General features: G+C 35.0%; 1 protein-coding gene across 1 annotated transcript; it reads right to left on the bottom strand.

Moving 5' to 3' along the window:
- Positions 1-2,931: 2,931 nt before the first annotated feature.
- On the bottom strand, positions 2,932-21,902 carry LOC110026600 (3-oxoacyl-[acyl-carrier-protein] synthase III, chloroplastic). Its single transcript, XM_020727598.1, has 9 exons — positions 21,497-21,902; positions 18,502-18,656; positions 17,562-17,698; positions 15,121-15,223; positions 14,924-15,042; positions 13,117-13,181; positions 12,817-13,036; positions 3,447-3,702; positions 2,932-3,258 (listed from the first exon to the last, which is right to left on the bottom strand). Exons 1-8 carry the CDS (start codon positions 21,679-21,681, stop codon positions 3,481-3,483), a joined length of 1,206 nt encoding a protein of 401 aa, XP_020583257.1. The 5' UTR covers positions 21,682-21,902; the 3' UTR covers positions 2,932-3,258; positions 3,447-3,480.
- Between the last annotated feature and the right edge of the window lie 895 nt (positions 21,903-22,797).

Here is a 22,797-nt window from a genome sequence, read left to right as displayed (position 1 = left end):
GTCCTGTCTTGCTAGCTCCTCCCGAGGTGCCTTTATCGAGCATGGTAGTTGAAGGTAATTGCCTCACTAAAGGTTGCTACCTGAAAGACGCCTACTGTAAACTTTGTTTTTGTTATCTTTCCACCTTTAAGGTTAGAGTTTGAACATCCCCCGGCGTCCAATATGGCTGTAGTTCCACTACATGGTTAATAGCCGACTTCGGGCCCAAAAAGTATCGGGCAATAGTGTGCTCCTCTAGCTCGATAAACTTGCATTTCATCTGTAATTGGTCAAACAGAGCTGTGAATTCCTCCACTAAAAGGTCTCTATTGTAAGAGGTGGAGCCTTAGAAACATGTCATGGCGATAGTGAGATGGAAGATATTTCTTCTGCATTGCTTTATTCATCTTTTCTCACTTGGTAACCTTATCACCGCATTCTTTTTTTTTCTCTATAAATTCCCCCATCACAAAAAGTCACTCTTTTTCAACTTGATAGCTGCTAATTTTACCTGCTTATTCTTTGGAACATATTTATATTCAAAGATTCATTCAACATATTGCAGTCAATCAATAAACTCCTTTGTATCCATACATCCATCAAACTTTGGTAGATCCTTTTTGATGCTAGTCTTTGTGGCCTCCATAAGTGGGCTCCTCTCTCGGCCTCCTTTGACATTGAATTTGAAGCGGCGTGGTCGTTATTTCTAGTCGCTTATATCTTCTCTTTGGAACGAATTCATATCCTCGTTCCTGTCTTCCCTTCACTCTCCAGATCGCAATCGAGAGGGTAATCTCCCCATGGGTCTTGTCATTCATCTATGCTAATCTCTGTTGCAGACGACGAATCTTTTTTTGTATCTCATTCTGAGTAGGGTCTAGCACTTATCTTTATGTTGGCATAATTAGGGTTTGGGTTTGGAAGGGGTGGTTTTTGATAGGAAAGAACAATTTATGGTGGGAGAAATGACGGAAGCTAGAAACCCTATAATAAAACTAGCATAAGGCTAGCCCTGATACCAAATGATATAAAAAATAATCAAACCCACGATAATGTAAGCAAAGTTTATTAAGCAAATGACTTGGGTTTCAATCACAACTCAAAATAGAAATGAGAACACAACAAAAACCAATATTCGTCCAAGATGGGTAAGAAGATTCGGGGACAGCAGTGTTGTCAGCAAAGTGGTAGCGGATAGAAGTGGGAGAGTAAAGTAGTTGGTTGGAATTATGGGGTGTATGATGGTCGATGACTAGGAACATAGAGAAAGGGGAAAGGATGACAGGCAGCTAAAATTTGGAGGAAATGGAATGGGTGCAAGCCGGCGGTAAGAACAGGGAAGGAGGAAGAGATGGCCGGCGGCCGGATCTGGAGGGTTGGAAAGGAGTGCAAGTCGATGGTGAAGATAGAGAAGTAAGAAGGGATGGTCGGTGCGGCATCTAGAAGACTGAAAAGGATTGCAGGTCAGCGATGAGGATAGAGAAGGAAGAAGGGATGTCAGACACAACATCTGGAGGACTGGAAAGGATTGCAGGCCGACGGTGAGAACAGGGAAGTAGGAGAGGGGGAAAGGAATTGGAGAGAATAAACACCACCTTAGAGCAGGATACAACCGGACCACCACCTGTCCTTGGATACAACCCTAACAAGGGAAGAAGACTCCAAGCAGAAATCTGAAATAAAACATACAATAAACCTAACCCTAACTAAGCAAACACACATATAAGTAGAGGAGGACTAAGTGGGAAACAAAAAAGAAAAAGGGAGGTTAAATTGGGTGGCAAGTTTTACCCTTATGAAGGTCGGTCAGTCCAGCAAGGAACTAGATCGGGACCTATCTTGGATGGTTCAACCGATCATCCAATAAGCCGGTTCAATCGGCCTCCAAAGCCCGTGTCATAGTGATAATAATTCATATTAATAAAATATAATTTGACATGATTGTAGAAGAAATAGTCCATAACCCTTAAAAAATGTAGCTACTAATCACAAAGACTACTCAACTAGAGCTTTTACTTTGCCTGAAATCAGAATGCATATAAATGCAACATGAGGAGCAATAAGCCCAGTGAACCAAAAAGCTTATAACTGAATTGAATGCATGAAAGCTAAAAAAACAATATATATTTTTGAAGTATCATAACTAAATCATGCAAGATGACATAACATTAAAAATAAAATTTTGGTGCAGATCACATGAAATGCAATGTGTCGGTGAATAGTTTACATGTTATGTCAAAATAATAAAATTTATATTCAATCATTAATAACTTGTGCAATTCTCAAATAATATAGATGATTTTATAAATATCATTCCCAGTCAAGCATCCTATAATAATCACGTGCATATGATACTTTTTTTTTCAAACGCTACAATAATATTCAAATTGCATAATATCAAGGTCGTCTTCTTGAGCCTGTCAACAAATGTCAATATAAATCCAACATTGTGCCTTCCTTCAATCATTGGGTTAACATCAAATTCCATTTTTTTAAGAAAAGTCCATTTGCCTCAAATTCAAGTATGGGAAAGTGCCATTTTCACCTATCTAAAGCCAGACATGATCCTTTGTGTAAACTTTATTCCACAATACATGCAATTTACCAATATTTTCACAACTCATACAAATCATATGGCACATTTTTACAAGGCAAACCATATATATTAATATGTTGAAAAAAATGCAAAATATGATAAGTAGTTATTAAACTTAATCCAACATATATGAGTCGCATCAATATTAAATTAAATCATTTTAAAAAAGCTCAGGAATACCGTTGCATTGATACTCAATACTTAGAAACATGTATAAAATAAAAGTCCCTTAAATATCATGACATAAAACACTTGACATTTTATAGATTGAATGCAACATATTCAACATTAAATGATAAGATAACATAATATAGTGACATCGTTAACATTTCTCACTAATTAAATATACCTTCACATAGAGCACGAATTTATGGAATTCAATAGCTGTGTGACAACGGTTTATAAAACAAAATAGTGAGAAAGCTGCCCCCAAATAGTCCCTTATTCAAAATGCCCAAAATGTAAATAGAATTCCCAGGCTGTGGCATGCAATGGAACATTTCCATCAATTTTCATTCATGAAAGCTACGCTACCATTTTACAAAAACAACCTTGCATTACAAATGTTTGATAACAAAAAAAAAGAAAAAAATTGTCCAATATAGGAACTTCTGGCTCAGAGAGCAGTCTCCATAAAAACTGAATCAAATAAATCTTCATTATCATTTACTTCAATTAAACACCTGATTGTCCAACAATCCGTTATCAGAAAATAGGCAAAAACAATGTTAATTGCTACCATAAAAAGGCTAAATAAGCCCAATGAACAACATAAGCAGGAAACCACATAGAAAAGCAATGCTAGCCAAAGCAGAACATAAGGACAGGAAAAGGAAAATAAAGATAAAAAATAAAGATTGCAGAATCATACTGTAGGGGCTGAATGTTCGTGTGGTTCGGCCAAGTCATCCCCACCTCAAAATTGCAGAGCCCCATGTCAATCCAGCTCCAAAACCTGAAGCAGCAATCATGTCCCCTGCCTTCACTTTGCCTGCTCGCACGGCCTCATCTAAAGCAAGAGGAATAGAGGCAGCACTTGTATTGCCATAGTTGGCTAGATTTGATATGATTTTCTCAGGGGGGATCTGTAACCGTGTAGCCACGGCATCTATGATCCGCTGGTTAGCCTGAAGGAGAAAAAATATTATGGTTAACACATTACGTTGCTTTGGATAATTATTTTGAGATGAATGTTGAAATAAATGGAGTACAAAATCTTATCCGACTTTTGCTCTCATTACAACATTGAGACTTTTTTTCGGATGATTTACATGCAACCATTCAATTCCTTTGCATTCACATATTTAATACCTAAACTCCGATTTTTACATTTACTGTTAAATAGTCCAATCTATTTGGCACTCACAATAACTCCAAAGTTGGTAACATGTGAACATGCATGTGAAGCCACCGCACAATCATAGAATGATCAATTGGAACAAATGCTAGCATTTGAGCCGGAATTATATAGTTTAGTAACCTTACCACAACTATTTGTGGTCCAATATATGAATTCTCCTCATTTATTCAGGAAGAGTGACAACTAAGGTGTTCGAAATAGTTTGTCAAATCTAAGAGCACTCAATCAAGCAATGTTATTACCCATCATCCTAACCTTACAATTATTACATGCGGTCTTACTACTACGTCTTCTACTCCATCATAACAAGATTTAGAATTGCACAAATAGGATCTGAGGTAGCTTTTTTATTATGTTACATAGAGCCTAAGCCTTGAACTTAATCCATTAAATGAATTAAAAATATTAGAAAAACATTTTAGAGTAATCCTCCTCAGGACACAATAATAAATTATATCACAAACTTTTGAGCCCAATTTTCTTCCAGCAAAGCATTTGAAAGTAATTTAACTGTCAAATTAATGTCAAAACAATTTATAAATACTAAGCACTAATCAAGATGTCTAAAATAAACAAACAAACAAAAATAAAAAGTCTAAAAAAAACAACTAAAATGTATTATAACATAAACCAACAATGACTTGAGACTAAAATTGTAAAGCCATTTCCTCTACCATAACTTGGAGGATGTTCATTAAAATTATTATTACAATTGATAGCTCTCTCGCCTCCAACGCCCTTACTTGTTCTCCAAACCTTCTTCTCTATCTTCAATCTTAATAATCTTCCTCTTCAGTAATCAATAAAATTCAACTACAATATTATTTAAAATATTGACTATATTGATCTTTTATTATTTCGATTATATAAAATTTTATGATAAAATTTTGATTACTTTCATGTCTTCTATTATTTTTATTCCTTCAACAAAATTTAAAAGTGAGATATTCCTCGTAAAACTTTGATGATGAAACTCCATTTTATCCTCCATAAACTATTTATCTAATGGAACATCATTAATACCCAAGGGATCATTATAAGGCTTAAGCCTGAGGCATTTTTTGTGTGCCTCAATTTGAGGTGTGCCTTAAGGTATGCTCTTCGAATGATTCTTACATAAGGGATGTAAGTACTCTAATTTTGCTTACAATTAGATGATGAACATATAGTACTCAATGCTTTGATTATAATTTTTTTTTAAATTCAAGAGTGACATCTTCAAATTAAATCCGACACTAAATAAACTAAAAGCATGATGATCATAACATACAAGTTTAAAAAACTTAGACCAATAAAGATCCAAAAGCTAGTGCTTATAGAAACTAGGATTATATTTATACTTAACTAAGTAATTTTTTTACTATTATACCATTAGCTTGTTTTTATCCCAAGAATACTTATTTTTGAAAGCTAGAAATTGGAGCTAATCTTTCCCTCTCTTTGCTGAATCAACAATCATTTTATTCATAAAATGGTACGTACATAATTTAAACAGTGGACTAGAAGACTTGCTCTTATATTTTTGCTTTAGTTATGGATGCTCTTACTGGACATTTACAGGAGGATGAACCTTGGTGTATGTTTTTCGTCGAGAAAGGGTTCAGAAAAAACTTGAATTATGAAGGTCTTCATTGGAGTCTAAAAGCCTTCATTTGAGTAGATCTAAAACCGAATACATGGATTGTAATTTTAATAATAGTAGCTCTAGTGGCAGAGTTGTAACTATGAGTGATGCAATGTTGTAACTATGGGTGATCAAATCATTAAAAGGTGTGAACGCTTCAGATATATTGGGTCTATTGTTTAAAGTGAAAGTGATATAGATGGGGATGTTATTAGTAGAATTCAAGTTGGTTGGTTGAAGTGGAGGAATATTTCAGGGCTCGCTTAGACTAAAAGGAAATTTTTTTATAAAGATGGTGGTGAAACCTACAATGATTTATAGTGAAAAATGTTGGTCTTTAAAAGAGAAGCATAAAACAAAGTTAAGTGTTGTTGAAATGAGAGTGTTTAGGTGGATGAGCGGCAAGACACTCAGAGACAAAATGCGAAATAAATATATTTGTGATGCGGTTGGTGTAGTTCCAGTGACAGACAAAATTAGAGAGAGTCGTCATAGATGATTTGGTCACATTAAATGTCGACCATCTAATGATCCGGTTATGAGATAAGTTTTAGATTTGACTTATGTTAAAAAAAGTACAGGTACATCTAGAAATACTTGAGTATATTATATAAAAAATGATCTGAATTTATTAGTATTAAATGAAAATATGACTCTCAATAGGAAGCAATGAAGAAAGAGGATTCATGCAGCCGACCCCACTTAGTGTGATAAAGGCTTGTTTTTGTTTTTGTTGTTGTTGTTGTGAGATGAAATTATACGGTAGATGAGTGGCTTGAGTCTTAGAGATAAAATGTGAAATGAATATATCTGTGCCTATACGGTAGATGAGTGGCTTGACTCTTAGAGATAAAATGTGAAATGAATATATCTGTGCAAGAGTTGAAGCAGCTCTGGTGGCAAACAAGATTAGAAAGAATCACTCTAGATGGTTTGATCACATTAAACGTCAGCCATTTGATGACCCAATTAGGAGCATAGATGTTTTTTATTTGACTATGTTAGGAAAGGTAGGGGTAGACCTAAAAAGACTTGGGCAGGTTGTATAAAAATGATATTAATTTATTAAAACTAAATAGAATTACTCAATAGGATACAATAGAGAAAAAGGATTCATGCAGCCGACCCCACTCAGTGGGATAAAAGTTTGTTCTTGTTGTTGTTGTAGTAGAAGGAATTAGATAATATTCAATTATATGCAAATGACCATGTAATTGAAGCTCTAATTCTTTATCTACAATTTGATAGCCACAAATTTAGCTGCATTCAGAAATGACCACAATACTTTCGATGTTTTTTTGTTTCGAGTTTAAATAAATTTAAATATAAAGTTAATTAACATATTATGCTAATGATATATCTATTAAAATATATTTTCAAATAATTTTAAGCTTTGGATAATTTTATAAACCTTTTACCAATAGCCAAGGATATAATCTATTGAAATTATAAAGAAATGTATTTTTTACACGTTCAAATGATTTGTTTTAAATTTAATTACAAATCCAATTTATAGATTGTCTTCACCATTTTATAATGCATTGCAAACTATATTATATTTTTTTTTCTTCTTTTCAAGGGTTATTCAATTGAAAGTCTTTGCAATTCTCTACAAATAGATCTTAGGAATATTTATGGTTATGTACTCAACTTGATATCACTTGTTATAATATATGGATTTTTTGGGTTGAATTGTGACAATTAGTGATATCAAAGCAATGATTTTAGAGGAATTGATTAACATAGAAAGTATTAGGACTTATTAAAAAATGGATAGCAAAAACAAGGTAGCATTAAGGTTGATCATTTTTATTTATATATGCATGTGCATCATTTTGAGTTTTGGTCATTTTAAAAACTAAAAAGATAAGGAGCAGAGGAAGAGTATTTTGGTCCCCATTTTCAAGAATAAAGGGGATGCATAAGAGTGTGCAAATTATCGAGGAATTAAACTTATGTGTCACACCTTAAAATTATAGGAGATGGTAACTACATATTGGTTAAAATGTGATACAAAAATTTCTCATAATCAGTTTGGATTTATGTCAGGCAAGTCAACTATGGAAGCTATACATTTATTGAGAGGTTTGATGGAGATATACAAAGAGAGTAAAAAGGATTTACATATGATTTTTATTGATTTAGCAAAATCTTACGATAAGGTTCCAAGAGAAGTTCTTTGGAGAGTTCTAGAAAGAAAGGTGTTCATATGACTTATATTCAAATCATTAAAGATATATATCTAGAGCTGTTATTTGTGTTCAAACAAAAGGGGGATTGACCAAGTATTTTCCTATTTCAATTAGATTACATCAAGGTTCGGCTTTAAGCCCGTATCTTTTTGTTTAGTTATGGATACTTTACTGGACATTTAAAGGAGGATGTACCTTAGTGTCTGTTTTTCGCTGATGATAACCTTCTCATAGATAAAAATGGAGAAAGAGTATAAAAAACTTGAATTATGAACATCTACATTGAAGTCTAAAGGCCTTTGTTTGAGGAGATCTACAACATAATGCAAGGAATGCAATTTTAATAGTAGTAGCTCTAATGACAGAGTTGTAACTATGGGTGATCAAATCCTTAAAAGATACAGACATTTTAGAAATCTTAGGTCTACTGTTCAAAGTGTTGGTAATATAGATGGGGATGTAATTAGTAGAATTCAAGTTGGTTGGTTGAAGTGGTTGAATGCATCGTGTCTATTGTGTGATAGAAAAATACCGCTTAGACTTAAAAGAGAAGAATAAATCAAAGTTAAGTGTTGCTGAGATGAGAATGCCTAGGTGGATGAGTGGCTTGACACCAAAATGTGAAACGAATCTATCCATGAAATAATCGGTGTAGCTCCAGTGGCTGATAACATAAGAAAGAGTCATCTTAGATGGTTTAGTCACATTAAACGTCGACCATATGATGATCCCGTTATGAGAGTAGATGTTTTAGATTCGACTTTATGTTTAGAAAGGTAGAGGTAGACCTAAAAAGACTTGGGTTAATTGCATAAAAAATTGATCTTAACCTATTAAAATTAAATGTAAATATGACACTCAATAGGACACAGTAGAGGAAAAGATTCTTGTAATCGACCCCACTTAGGGGGATAAAGGCTTCTTGTTGTCATTGTACATACTATTATTTATATATGATAGAGTTGTGATCGTGAAATATGGATTCTCAAGCATTAAAAAAACTCATAACACAAGCCTTTATCCTACTAAGGGTGTCTCCTTTGTGATTCGGCGATCTAAGAGCCCAAGGATAGGATCACGACTCTTCTGCTGGGAAGCAAAAAATCACGGTGTGCCCCGATATAGTCACGGTAAGAGCTAGTTGCACAACATTTTGTGATCACGACATACCAACATTTTGTGATCACGGCATACCAAAGAAAGCAACGACGGGATCGCAGCCACGATAGTTTTGAGTTAAGCTCATTGGCGACGAAGGATCACGGCTTAACAGAACCCAAAACTCCGTCTTTTGCCTCGTCCCGCACTGTCTTCGCATACAATCGCGATCAGAGCTAGTTGGAAAAGCTCCGACGTGAAGGATCGCAGCTTACTTAGATCCGAAACTCCATCTTTAGCCTCCTCCCACGCTATCTTCGTGTACAGCCGCGATCAGAGCTAGTTGGGAAGGCACTGATGGGATCACAACCCACAAAGGCTCTGTAACTCCCATCCTGCTCTTGTTTCCACACTGTCCTTGCGGCTGTGCGATTAGAGTTAGCAAAGAGATGCCACGAAGAGTACAGGCATCAAGAAAGTCGAAGGATTGAGAATGTACAAGAGTTTCGCATCTCTCTTGATCAAAATTGGCAATCGGGACTACGACGTAAAGGAGTTCTATATCACTTATGATGGAAACACGTGATCGAGATCAATGACGTACAGGAATTCGGATTGCTTTCCGCGTACGCCAAACATGAGTTCAAAAATTTCGAGCCTCGTGATTTCAGAGTATGGGCGTTCTAAAATCGGCATGGACTAATGGCAGCCAAAAAGGTGGATGTGTTGGAGGAATAACTTATGGAAGAGGTCATTCAAATCAGATCGAGAATAAAGGAGTGTTTCTCAGCCATGAAGGGGAGATTGGAGGAAATTTTCACAACTATAAAAGAAATGATAAAGAAAATTGCAAAATCTCATACAAACCCACCACTGCATGCAACGGGACCGAGCGATGGCGTCTGGAATAGAGAAGAGCAGCAGCAATCAGAATAATTCGTGCGACATCAAGGCAACGTCGCTGCCTCAGGTGGCGGAGCTACGAAATTGGGTGAAGAAATGAAAAATGGACTCGACTGTCAACAATTGGAAGGAGAGACGACAACCAGAAGACTAGAAAGAGAGACAACGGGCATAATGAAATGGTGGGCGATTCGAGGCGGTAGATGATCAATTTGAAGGATTTCAACCCATAATAGGAAACCATGATAGATGGGACCTTGGCTTCGGGCTACATCTAACAACACCAGTGTCTTTTATTATAGCGGGCATAATGAAATGGTGGGCGATAATCAATTTGAAGCGATTTGAACCCATAATAGAAAACCATGATAGATGGGACCTTGGCTTAGGGCTACATCTAACAACACCAGTGTCTTTTATTATAGCAACGTTCCAGACAAAAGGCGAGTATGGAACTTATGGGGATGACCAAGCTTATTATAGGGCGTGCTAGACTTATGAAAGAAGGGAAATAAATCAATATAGGTCGAGAAAGGGAAACCACCCCCACGTCATGGGGAAAATGAACTTCAAGCAAGAGAATTAGGGAAGAGACTCACGCATAAGGAAACGGCAAAAAAACGATCTTTGAAGGAGATGATCTCGGCGGCTGGGTCTATCATGTGGAGAGGTACTTTGTTGCTAATGGGTTGGCAGAGAAAGAGAAATTGATGGTGGCCACCTTATGTTTGGAAGGGAATGCTAGAGCTCTGTATCATTAGAGTGAACAACATTAGCCAACTAGAGCCTAGGAAGAGTTCAAGGATCGATTGTTGGAGCATTTCAAACCCACTCGAGACGGGGAATTATACAAGCAGTTTTTTTCCATTGGTTCAGAAAGAGCGTCATGGAGTTTAGGGAGAAATTTGAAATGCTATTTAGTCGTTTGAGATAGATGTCAGATGAATTGTTAAAAGGCAACTTCATGAAAGGGTTAAAGCCAGAAATTTGAGCATCAATTCGTCTGTTCAGACAGCGATGATTGAGGAAAACTATGGAGTTAACACAACAGGTAGAAGATAAAAAAAGCAATGGAATGAGCTAATAAGAGCAGCACAAGTGAAGCGTCACACCGCAATGTTACAACTAAGACAATACCAAAAGCTCAAATAGTTGAAGTTCAAAGTGAGGCTTCACAGGACAAGAATCACGAATCACGATCGGGAGTGACACTCAAGCGTTTTATATAGACAGAGATTCGGGAGAAGCAAGCTAAGGGTTATATTTTTAGTGTGATGAGTAGATTACCCCAGGACATCGTTGCAAGGATCGAACATTAAAGGTTCTCACGATGAGGAGGCAGAGGATGAAGAAACAGAGATGATAGTGGTGGAGGAACACCCTCACCTTTTCCCTCCTTGAGGACAAGATGTTTTTTTTTTTTTTTTTTTTTGGGGGGGGGGGGGGGGGGGTTTTTTTACACGAGGGCGCCCCCAAAATTTACTCATTTGTCATTTATTATTGTTTAGTATAAATATGGCTGATATATTTAGGACTAGGGTTATGCATGGGATTGAGTCTTGTATTTTAGATTTCAGGTTTGGAAGAGATTTTCTACCTCTCGAATTATAGAAATCGGGAGAGAGCCTAACTCTCGAATTGTAGGAGTTGATCTTTGTATTCTTACTGAATTGCTTGGACTATAGAAGAAAATATTTATTTTTCCCTAATTTATGGTTTGAAATTGGTGGACTTCCCTATAACATGCAATACTATTTCTATCAATAAGACACTCTTTGAGGATTTGAATAAGAAATTTTGAAGTAACGTTATAAAGGAATGAAAGTACTTTAAAATAAATAAAATATGAAAATTTGATAAAATTAGTGATGAAAATATGTTTGTATGGCAATAATATAATGATTCACTAGAAATGTATAAATCTAAACTAGTAACCAAACGTGCACTCAAATATATAGAATTAATTATCTTGAAATATTTGCTCCAATTACTAAAATGAATAATATTTAACTTATTAAATCATTGCAGTGACAACGACTAGGAAATACAACAATTCAATGCAAAGAACACATTAACATGGTGATCTGGAGGACAAATTGCATCTAGAGGCATTCCTAAGGTTTGAGTCAAATGCAGAAGAAAAATATGTAAGCTAAAAAAGGCAATCTATGAGAAGCGCATCACACATGATGTTTTTGAAAGGTTTGCAAAAATAATGCTCAACATGAGATACAAGCAAAGTCAAAAAGGGGTGGGTTGTCCTATTATGGTTACTACTAGCTCCACCTTTAACTGTCTCTTCCTTATTCCCTACATTACCACCTTATTGATCCATAATATCATTATTGTCAGCTCACCAATCCATGGGTGGGTTGTCCTATTATAAGTAATTTTTAGCTGACTATTAATCTCTAATTTCATAAATTTCCTATTAAAGGTTCCCTAGGATATCATAAATTCGACCAAAATGATGAAGTGGAATACTAAACCAGTTTTCTTCAATTCATGTTAGGCTCAATAATTAATAAGTCAAACACAAACAAAAAATTTATATTTATTATCAAACCTGGCTCATTGATTTGCTTCATTTTACACTCTTATTTTTAACTTATACCTAAATAGCATTAAATTGCTAAGTTTCAAAGAGTCGATGGCATAGAGTTTATTTGATTGTAAAAGATTGTGAGCTAAATCTGTCAGATCACTTTAGATTGTCCCTCATTTAGTTGGATAAAGGCTTGTTGTTGGTGTTGCTGTTGACTTTAGAGTGTGCCTCAGTGAAAAAAGTTGAACACAAGCTCATGCAATGTATGCTTGCCTCTAATTGTTCAATAGATGAATCCAATGTGTAAGAATAAAGCAAAAGCAGACATTGAGTTAATCGAGGGTAGAGAGGTTTCTTAGAATGATGATTAATAATAAGATGTGACACTATTGGAGTCTGCCAGCAGTGAATTGTGAATCATCTACTCCTGGTTAGCTTCCACATCGATAAAGAGCCTACCAGAAGTTTACTCAAAATTATCTCAGCAAAAAGATACAAATGATCAGGATGAAAGCAAACCTGATGAAGTAGAAGCCAATCAATACTAGAAAATGTGAAACCAGCTTCCTCAAGCGCAGTCTCAATGGACTGAGGCACACAACGAACAGCAAAGCGGAAAACCTCCTTGCCATTCATTTGTATGCATGAATACGTTGCTTTCCTTGGGGGAAATATTGCTGCACCATTTGTGCTTAAGTTGTTCTCTGTTTCACTGTCCTTAGTTGTAGCATTTAAATATCTGAAAATCGAAGTTATACAGGGCATCAGGTGAGAAGTCTGTAACTGTATTCAGGAAGCTTGGAAAAAGAAAATAATTGCCTTTGTCCATGGCCATCACTATGCAAGTCAAACCCAAGTATTCCATCTTCATCAGCGCTGCAGGCCTGCAAAGATGAGTGTAAGGAAGCAGAAGCAATCTACGTATTAGGAGATATGAAGCTCCATTTGGATACAAGCATGAACTACTCGTCAAGAAGGCTTCATTATTTTAATAATTGCTGAGAGTTTTAATAAAAATAATAATGATCAGACAGCGTTGCAAGAAAAATATATTTATCAACATCATGATAGGAAAAGGGCATTTATTTCTACTCAGGTTATTTCCAAGCATCCACTAAATCAGCTTGGATCATCACCATTATCAGTATAATTCAATAACCGAGAATAGGATTGTGAGTAAGTCATAACAGAGGGAAAAGAAACAGCTTATTATGAAGGTTTATTCTAAAAGGTTTTATATGATTTATGCTGATAGGAGATTCCAACTATAGGTGACTCCAACTAGTGAATTATATTAAAACATCATAGAAGCACTCCATGTTTAATTTCAATAGCAAACTCGATTAATTGTACTTTTGTTCATTCATCGTTGGCTAATTGATGGGGATGATATGGAAGCAGGTGAGCAGTAAGAATGTTCCGCAATAATATATATATATATATATATATATAAGGAATGGCCAAAGGCTATTATACAAGTCTCCAACCACCCTTAATGTGCCTAACAATTCGAGTGCCACCTCCTTAAGGGCAAAAGTGTCAGAAGGGATTCGAACCCCCGATCTGAGGGGTCTTATAACGTGGATGTCAACCAACAGGCTGGGGTACGACCTCTCTAAGGGCAACTGTGCAAGAAGGGATTCAAACCCCCGATTTGAGGGGTTTTATACCGTGGATGCCAACCAACAGGTTGGGGTACGCGACATGCGTGCACACACCCATGCACGCACGCACACACAGATATATATATATATGTATGTATATACATATATATGTATGTATATACATATATATATGTATGTATGTATAGATATATATATGTATGTATGTATGTATGTATGTATATATATATGTATGTATGTATGTATATATGTATGTATGTATGTATGTATGTATATTAGCTGTAAAAAATATTTATAGTCAGAAGATACTTGCCAGATAAAGTTGAGTGGTCAACTCTGAAAGTTAACATGAAAACGCTCCAACTTCACCAATACAAATATAAAAGTGGAACTAAACATCATTGGCCTTCTCCAAGATATTATCTTGGGGTAGATATTATAAATACTCATTTTCTATTTATTCCTTTGGAGTGTTGCAATCGATGTCAAAACTATTTTACACAAATATTTTTGAACTTCTTTTGCCCATACAATTCATATCTATTATTTTTTCTTCCCAATCTTTTGTCTAAAATTTAATTTACCTCTCTAATATGAGCATTTCCTAGCTCTTATTGTGCTAGACCAAACCGATCAAATATGTTTTTCACTATGTTATCTTCAATTCATATGATTACTACTCCGACCAATTCTTTAATATAATCAGTTCTCAATTCAACCTTCCCCAATTTGCCACAAATTTATTGCATTCTCATTTCCTCTTAATTATCAGTGACTCTTTTTTTTATCGTCCAACAATCAAATTCATAAAACATACTTAATCTAACTAAGATATAGTAGTAAATGATTAATTCAAGCAAATTACAATCATAGAAAAAGAAATTGGAGAGGCAAATGATAAACCAAAATTTTGAAGCAGCACGAATTTTAATTTGCACAAACGATAAACCAAAATTTTGAAGCAGCACGAATTTTAATTTGCTTGCAGAGAAAAAGACAAATACCTGCACAAGCACTGCACCAGCAGCATCACCAAAAAGAATGCATGTACCTCTATCTGTCCAGTCCACATAACGTGAAAGAGCATCTGCTCCAATTACAAGAATATTCTGGTAACCCCCACCTATAGTTGGAGCAACCGTTCATCTCAAACAGCAAAAGAAAAAAAAATCTTATTTTTTGCAAAATATATAATTAGTACCTTTAATAAATCGAGTGGCAGTGACTAATCCGACAATAAAACCACTGCAAGCAGCTGTAATATCGAAAGCCCAAGCATTTCTGCAGCCTAAATCGCTCTGAATCTGAAGCAGGACAGATCAATCACAAATTACTTCAGGAGAAATATTTACCATATCTAACACAACAGTTCAGACCTTCAAATTGGAAGTATATATTAAAAATATTTTTTATGATTGGTGAATTATGTTTCCAAAGTTCAAAATTATACAGCACAAATCCCAGTATCTTAACACGTATTAGACATGAAAATGGGCTATTTTGAGTCCATCAGAATATGTGTAAGCATGCATGCTTAAGTATGTGCTTCCGTGTAAGTTAAATACAGTAGCACATAAATGGTGGAAATTTGAAAGTATATACCTATCGAAAGCGTAAAATGTCAGTCTTATGACTAGCAAATCAATATTCTAAGTTTTGACATATATTTCAATTGTTATATGTCCTATGTTTTAATGTAAGATGTCTATGTAGATGGCGGCTATGAGGAGTATATTTGTTGTTGATATCCTTCTTGTGGATAAGACCAAAGAAATAGTTCAAGAAAAACTTGAATTATAGAGCTCTACTTTGGAGTCTAGAAGCTTTCGTTTGAGTAGATCTAAAATTGAGTACATGGAAAGCAATTTTAGTAGTTGTAGCTCTAGTGTTAGAGCTATAACTATGGGTGATCAAATCATTAAAAGGTGTGAACGTTTTAGATATCTCGGGACATTGTTCAAAGTGACGGTGATATAGATGGGGATGTTATTGGTAAAATTCTAGTTGGTTGGTTGAAGTAGAGTAATGCATCAGGCCCACTGTGTGATAGATTAGTACAGCTTAGACTGAAAGGGAAATTTGATAAGATGATGTTGAAACCTGCAATGCTCTATAGCGCAAAATGTTGGTCTTTAAAAGAAAAGCATAAAACAAAGTTAAGTGTTACTGAAATGAGAGTGCTTAGGTGGATGAGGGGCAAAACACTTAGAAACAATATGCGAAATAAATATATCCGTGATAGGGTTGGTGTAGCTCCAGTGGGAGACAAAATTAGAGAGAGTCGTCTTAGATAGTCTGGTCACATTAAAAATTGACCATTTGATGATCCGGTTAGGAGATAGATGTTTTAGATTCGACTTATATTAAGAAAGGCGTCGTCTTAGATAGTCTGGTCACATTAAATATTGACCATTTGATGATTCGGTTAGGAGAGTAGATGTTTTAGATTTGATTAATGTTAAGAAAGGTAGAGGTCGACCTAAAAAGATTTCACCTATAAAGACTTGAGTATATTGTATAAGAAAATGATCTTAATCTATTAAAATTAAATACAAATATGACACTCTATAGGGCGCAATGGAAAAAAAGGAATCATGTAGCCGACCCCACTTAGTGGAATGAAGGCTTGTTGTTGTTGTTGTTATTGTTGTTGTAATTTGAATACCTTAATGGGTTAGATTGCTGTTACAATGTTTTAATCTAACCTGACACTTCTTATTCCCAGTTTCTTTACGGCCTCAAATTGGAGTGGCTGCTGCATGTGGCAGCCCCATTTTTCCTTCCCAAAGCCTGCACTATAGCACAGTTCAGCTCCTTATATCTTGCAATGTCTATGCTGTTGATTGGCAAGGATTGCATAAGGATGGCCAGTGTTTCATGACCTATAAACCTTCACCTGTGGTGGAGTTGTTTTAGATGGGATACTGTAGCAAGGATTGCGGTATTCACTTTTTTTTTTCTTACTGTTCTTCATTGTAGTAATTCTCAGTTGGCCCTTGCAACAAACTTGGATTATGGAAATTGTAAGTTCTTTGATTTTGGTCATCAAGCATCTTTAGCAATTTTGGTTATTACTTCTGAAAGTTAGGTGTTCACTGTTGAACAGCTGAAGTCAAGAATTGGAATTTACTTCTTTTTAGTATAATTTGATATTTTTTAATACAATTCTTGTGATTTTAACGCTTTGATGTGTATGTTATATCTCAAGACAATCACCTTACGCCATTCACACCAAGCCCCAATTTCAAAGCCAATAAAATATGTTATCAAGTATTTCATAATTATTTATAGATGCAGCCACATTTGCATGACTTTCAATTCTTACCAAAATGAGTCCCAGCTCTAGCAAAATAGGGACTTACACACGGAGCACACCAAAAGCACAAGCATGCAAATGATAATGAAGGCACAAAGGTGAAAGAGCAAAGGAAAATTAGACAAATGGAAGACTTGATTGGGATAACTTAGTGTTATAACCATTCAAGTATTCAAACAAGATTAAGTTATCAGTCACAAAATTCAGAAAAAAATTCAAGAAACTGATTTGGACATGCAATAACTTTTGCTTTAGTAGTTTCATCTAATTTAGTTGAATATATCCTCCATGTTATAGCTCTAAAAAGGAATATCTGCTCAGCATACCTGACAACCACCTCCAAAGAGATCATCTGGAGTTGATGTGCACATTATTATGAGATCAACATCGTGAGCCACAACACCAGCCATTTGGAGGGCCCCGTTGGCTGCTTCCAGAGCCAATCCATTTAATGTTTCATCTCCTGTAAGGTTGTTTAATACATTAAACTATAAATAGTACTTCAAAGAGACATACTAAATAAGAAGTTTCCCCAAAAGACTAATAAATTTCCAGCAAAAAAAGGAAACATAGTTTAAAAAAAAAAGAAAAAAGAAAAAGAGTTTCTGCAAGAGATTTCATAATTATAAAGTGGAAGCTTATGAAACTAGTAGGATAACAATTCAAATTGTATCAAACTTGACTTAAATCAATTACATAAGCAAACAAATAATAAGATTTTTTAGAACATATATAAAATAAAAGGAAAAAAGTCATCAAATCAAAAAGAATCAAGGCTCTGGCTTCTGTAAGAACATAACCTCTCTAAAAAATCTTTAATTTTCTTCTTTTAGTCATCCAACAGATGACTAAAAAGAATTGCAAAATACAATTTTTTTCAAAAATGTTTAATTATCCTTAAGACCGTTTTAATAGGCACAAAGTCTCCTTGGATCTCCAAAAAAAAAAAAACACTCATTTGCATCAAGTAGATGTGACATAAATATAAATCCCACTTTTGGATGTGCCTACCGGAATAATAAGTTACAACTTCAGTCAAAGATGCAAGAATATCAAGTTCTGAAAGCCAACCAATGTCAAAAGTTGTAAAACTCCAACAATAACCACAGAAAGATGTAAGTCCAGTAGTAAGGTGGCTCAAGAAATTGTCCAGTCATCAATGAAAGAAAGTTTGAATACATTATTTAGCATAAAATCATAGCTTCAACATTAAAATCCATAAAATTGTAATGCGGTCATGAGAGATTAAAATAGTTGAATATTTACCAGTAAGAACCCGCCGGTTACGAATCCCTGTGCGAACAGAAATCCACTCATCTGAGGTTTCAACAAGCTGTGCAAGAACATCATTAGAAATCATATGTTTCGGCACTGCTGAACCTGAACCACATCCAACAAGTTTAGACCCCATGCCAACAAGTCTGCCAAATATTTTCTCAGATTTAGAAAGTGTAACCATTTTGTCCTTTGTCATTACAGACTATGTTTTAACTAAGCATTTTTTGATATAAATAACATAAGCATTGCATACAGAAGACTCGAAAAACACACATGAGAGGATAAAAATGATTTGTAAGAAAATCAAGACATTTAGTGTCCATTTTTATGCAAATCGAAAGGACCATGATTAAGTTATTATGAACAGTTCCAAATAATAGTTCCACTAATTTTAAGCCAAGTGGCAGCATTTTTTCATTGCTAACAACCCTAACAATCTTATGTAGAAACTTATATCTAACAAATTGTAGAGAATAAATATGCTTCTCCTTTATTTATCCACATATAACCATGGGCTATTCTCCTCAAAGTAGCAATTCTTAAGGTATGTCAAGTGCTGGCGTACATGTCTTCATCGTGGCTTAAATTGTTGGATTGGCTTGAGGTTACCATGAATGTTTGTATAAATGACCAAACATCTTCCTTGTATATCCATATTTACATTCTCCTAAGAGATGGATTTGGACAAAATAATACAGGTAAAATAATTTCTAAAGCAATGTAATTATAAGTTTAGAACTGTAAACAGCAATCTCTGTGCTAAAAAAAGCAAGCTTATTGGATTCTAGCGTAGGCAGTAGTAAAATTTACTAAAATATGAGCACATCAGCCTTATCGTTTCCATCTCCATATATTATAATAAATGCAATAGACCTAGGGACTAATCTGCAAGTGGCAAAGTTCTAAGGGATTTGCACAAGTTTTTAAAGGGATTTTGTTGAAAATCCTCAGTCTGTATACTTTAGTATTTTATCTCTTCTAATCTATTAAATAGTATGGTAGATAGTGATAAAAATGTCCTTTCTATTAGTTTTATATACGAATTCTACAGTATTTTAGATCTAGGCCAAGCTCTGTGAATTGGGCTCAAAATACAGATAACTTCTAAAAGGCAAGGAAAAAAAACTACAGAACAAGCATACAAGAATTTGATATTCTATGCCTAGACGAAGATCTAATAAGCTTCTCGTGATTTTGATTATAAATAATTTTTATCACAATAGCATCCTACAATAGTTATTCAGGCATAATTAAAAGTTTGATTACATTTTAAACTACATAAAAATTTGATAAACCAACTTGAATAAGATTTTGAAACACGTGTCATGTTTAGGCTTGCCTTGTGCTCTTTAAGAAAATAAATAAACAAGCTGGAACAATATAGTACTCAACACAACTTGTTTCATTTGTAACCCTAAGTAGGAATTCTAATTTTCACACTCTTGTAGGCTCTGAAATTCGGAACCAGGAATTGCTTGCTTTTGTAAAAATGGAATTTCGCTAAATAGAGATTAAGAACTTACTATCTTTGACGGAATCCAAATGTGTTGAATTGAAACTTCTAATTTTAGGCCAAATATTGGAGAATTGCAAAAAAAACTATTTATTTTTGGCCCTTCACAAGCCTAAAATAAGACCTTTGAAGTGTAAAAATCATTGAACGTTATGGTGAAATAAAATGAGTTTTTCTCTCAATTATCTGTGATATTAGATACGAATTATTCATTTCGTAAATCTTAACAATAACTTCTAGGGGATAAATCTCCTTATGCCGAGGTTTGGATCTTTCAATTTGGGATTTCTATCCTTATTCTTTTTACAAAGGTATTTGATGATTGGATTGTGAGTGTGATTAAGATCATAATAAATTGGGGCATTTGCATAAACATCACCAAATTCTTATGTATTTATATATCTAACGCCAAAATTTTAACTTTTACATTTATACCACCCCAATATTTCATATAACATCAAAAATACCACTAATTTAACTTTAAAAAAGTAATTAACACATTTTCATGCATATATAAGATGGCATATGTATGTAAAAATTAATTTTTTGGTGTTAGATATGTAAACAGGTAAGAATTGAGCGGTATGCATGAAAATCTTCCTCTGAAATTTGATATGTTTAACTTCAATTTTTGAGGTGTGAATCATAATCGCTACATAATTTTATATGGATTCTCACATTTCTTGTATAATGTCAAAAATTTTAGTGACTCCCTTCATTAGTAATGTAGTGCACTTCTTGTCTCAAACCATATTGCACTCTCAAAAGAATCTCACCAAACTCCTCCTGGTATAAGAGTTCTCTATATCAGCCATCACTGCACCCTCTATAAAAATTTTTCTGATACACCCAAAGTTGAAACAATCAAAAGCGACAACAATAGATAATATATCCACTACAAATCACTATCTTGACCAAAAACAATCTTTGTTAGCAGCCAGGTCGTTTTCTTTATGTCATAGTCAACAACAGCTTTAGTTCCGATTCCACATATTCTCTCCAAAAGAACAGCATAAACAACAAAGCCAATATCTCGGTCAACTTTTCTCTTGTAGTTTTAGTATATTATTGCTTGGAGATGATTAGGATTATGGACGATCTATTCATAATGTCATATCCTCTCCTCTAAATTGCAGCTCCATTGGCAAATTTTGGATAATGAAGAGCTGTTGACTGGCGGCTTGCAATAGGGTTTCCTGGATGCACGTCACTTTCTTTTATTCAATGAAACTATCACCATCCAATACAATGGAATCAAACTGAAATCCTTTCTTCATCGCTGTGCTACTATTTAATAAAAAATCGCGACGTTATTTGTTCCGATACTGTCATTTATCAATTATACTTGTTTCAGAACTTTCGTAGCTCCTTTTGATGCCGAGGGCAAACCAACGTATCTTCTCCATTCTTCTTAAATAATATTATTTGAGCTAAGGCTCTCAATTATCCCCAAAGAAGAAAAAAACATACCTTTGTATCCGACGCTTCGACGAAGATGTTGCTCCGACGACGTGGTCATCTAAACCACCGCCGACAGCAGCGCCGCATCGGAGCTCGAGCAGCCGCACATTTCTCTCCGTCCTTCTGAAACGAGTGGTATGTATTCGCCGGAAAAACGGAGCCGGCGGGAAGACGATCCCAGTTGCTGCGGCCATCCCAATCTAAAAGAGATCGGATCGGAGTGCAGAATCTCGCGGAGAACTCAGAAAGGCGGACAGTCAGAGAGACTGAAGAGAGGGGGAAGAACATCGGGCATTGGAGTTGCTGTGTTGCATATCAAATCCCTCGCTTGATTCTCCGAAGCCGCTCTTTTCTGATCTTCTTTGGAACTTTGGAGACTCCGCGGGAATTTAAACCCAGTTTAGCCAGCCTATCGAGCTGTTTGGTAGGTAAAAATATTAGGTACAGGGTACCAACGGCATATCATTTTTACAATAGGATTGCATATTATAATATTTATATGTTGAATAATATGCAGGTAGGGCTGTCAAAATGGCTCGTGTTTGGTTCGTTATTATGCTCGTGCTTGGCTCCTTTGCTAAGTTAACGAGCTGAACACGAACAACACAAATAAATATTTATGTTCGACTCATTTTAGCTCGAAATACTACTAATCAGTGTGTGTGTCTCTGATCAGTAATATTTTTAAAAAGTTTAATTGACTGTAAGGCTACAAAAATCTATAATCAATTAAAAGTATTAATTAAGAAAATAGAATAAACTTTATTACATTGGATTCAAATAATATTTTAAATCTTGCCCCAAACCATAACATCTTATGGCTAAGTAATTAAGGTTGTCAAAATGATTCTTTGTTCGTGAACGGGCTAGCTAAGCAAACGACCAGAACACGAACACACTTTTTGAGCTCGAAATATAAACTAGCCAAACACAAGCTAAGCCCATGTTGGCTCGTATTCGGCTCATTTACACTCCTATGCGCCGGCCTGTTAGTGTTTAATTTATAAATAATAGTGTTTCTTATGCTCTATATGTAATTATCCTTAATATATAATACTATACTATAATATATATATATATATATATATATATTCATTCGATATTTCTGATAAAATTTAGGATCCGTTTGGGACAACTTATAAGTGCAGGCAACGTTTTCAAAACGTCGTCATACTATTTGGTTCGCGCGTTTCATCGGCTTATCCGAAACAGCATTTGGATTTTTACACTAAATGCAGATCGTGGGTCTACCCTCGTGGCCAGTCCGCGACCGCGTTTCAGGATAAGCAGTTTATCCTGAAACGCATAAA

This window comes from Phalaenopsis equestris, unplaced genomic scaffold, assembly GCF_001263595.1.
Source record: "Phalaenopsis equestris unplaced genomic scaffold, ASM126359v1 Scaffold000382, whole genome shotgun sequence".
NCBI classification, from domain to species: Eukaryota; Viridiplantae; Streptophyta; class Magnoliopsida; order Asparagales; family Orchidaceae; genus Phalaenopsis; species Phalaenopsis equestris.
Note: the sequence above shows the minus strand (reverse complement) of the source record. Positions and strands in the feature narration are given on the sequence as shown.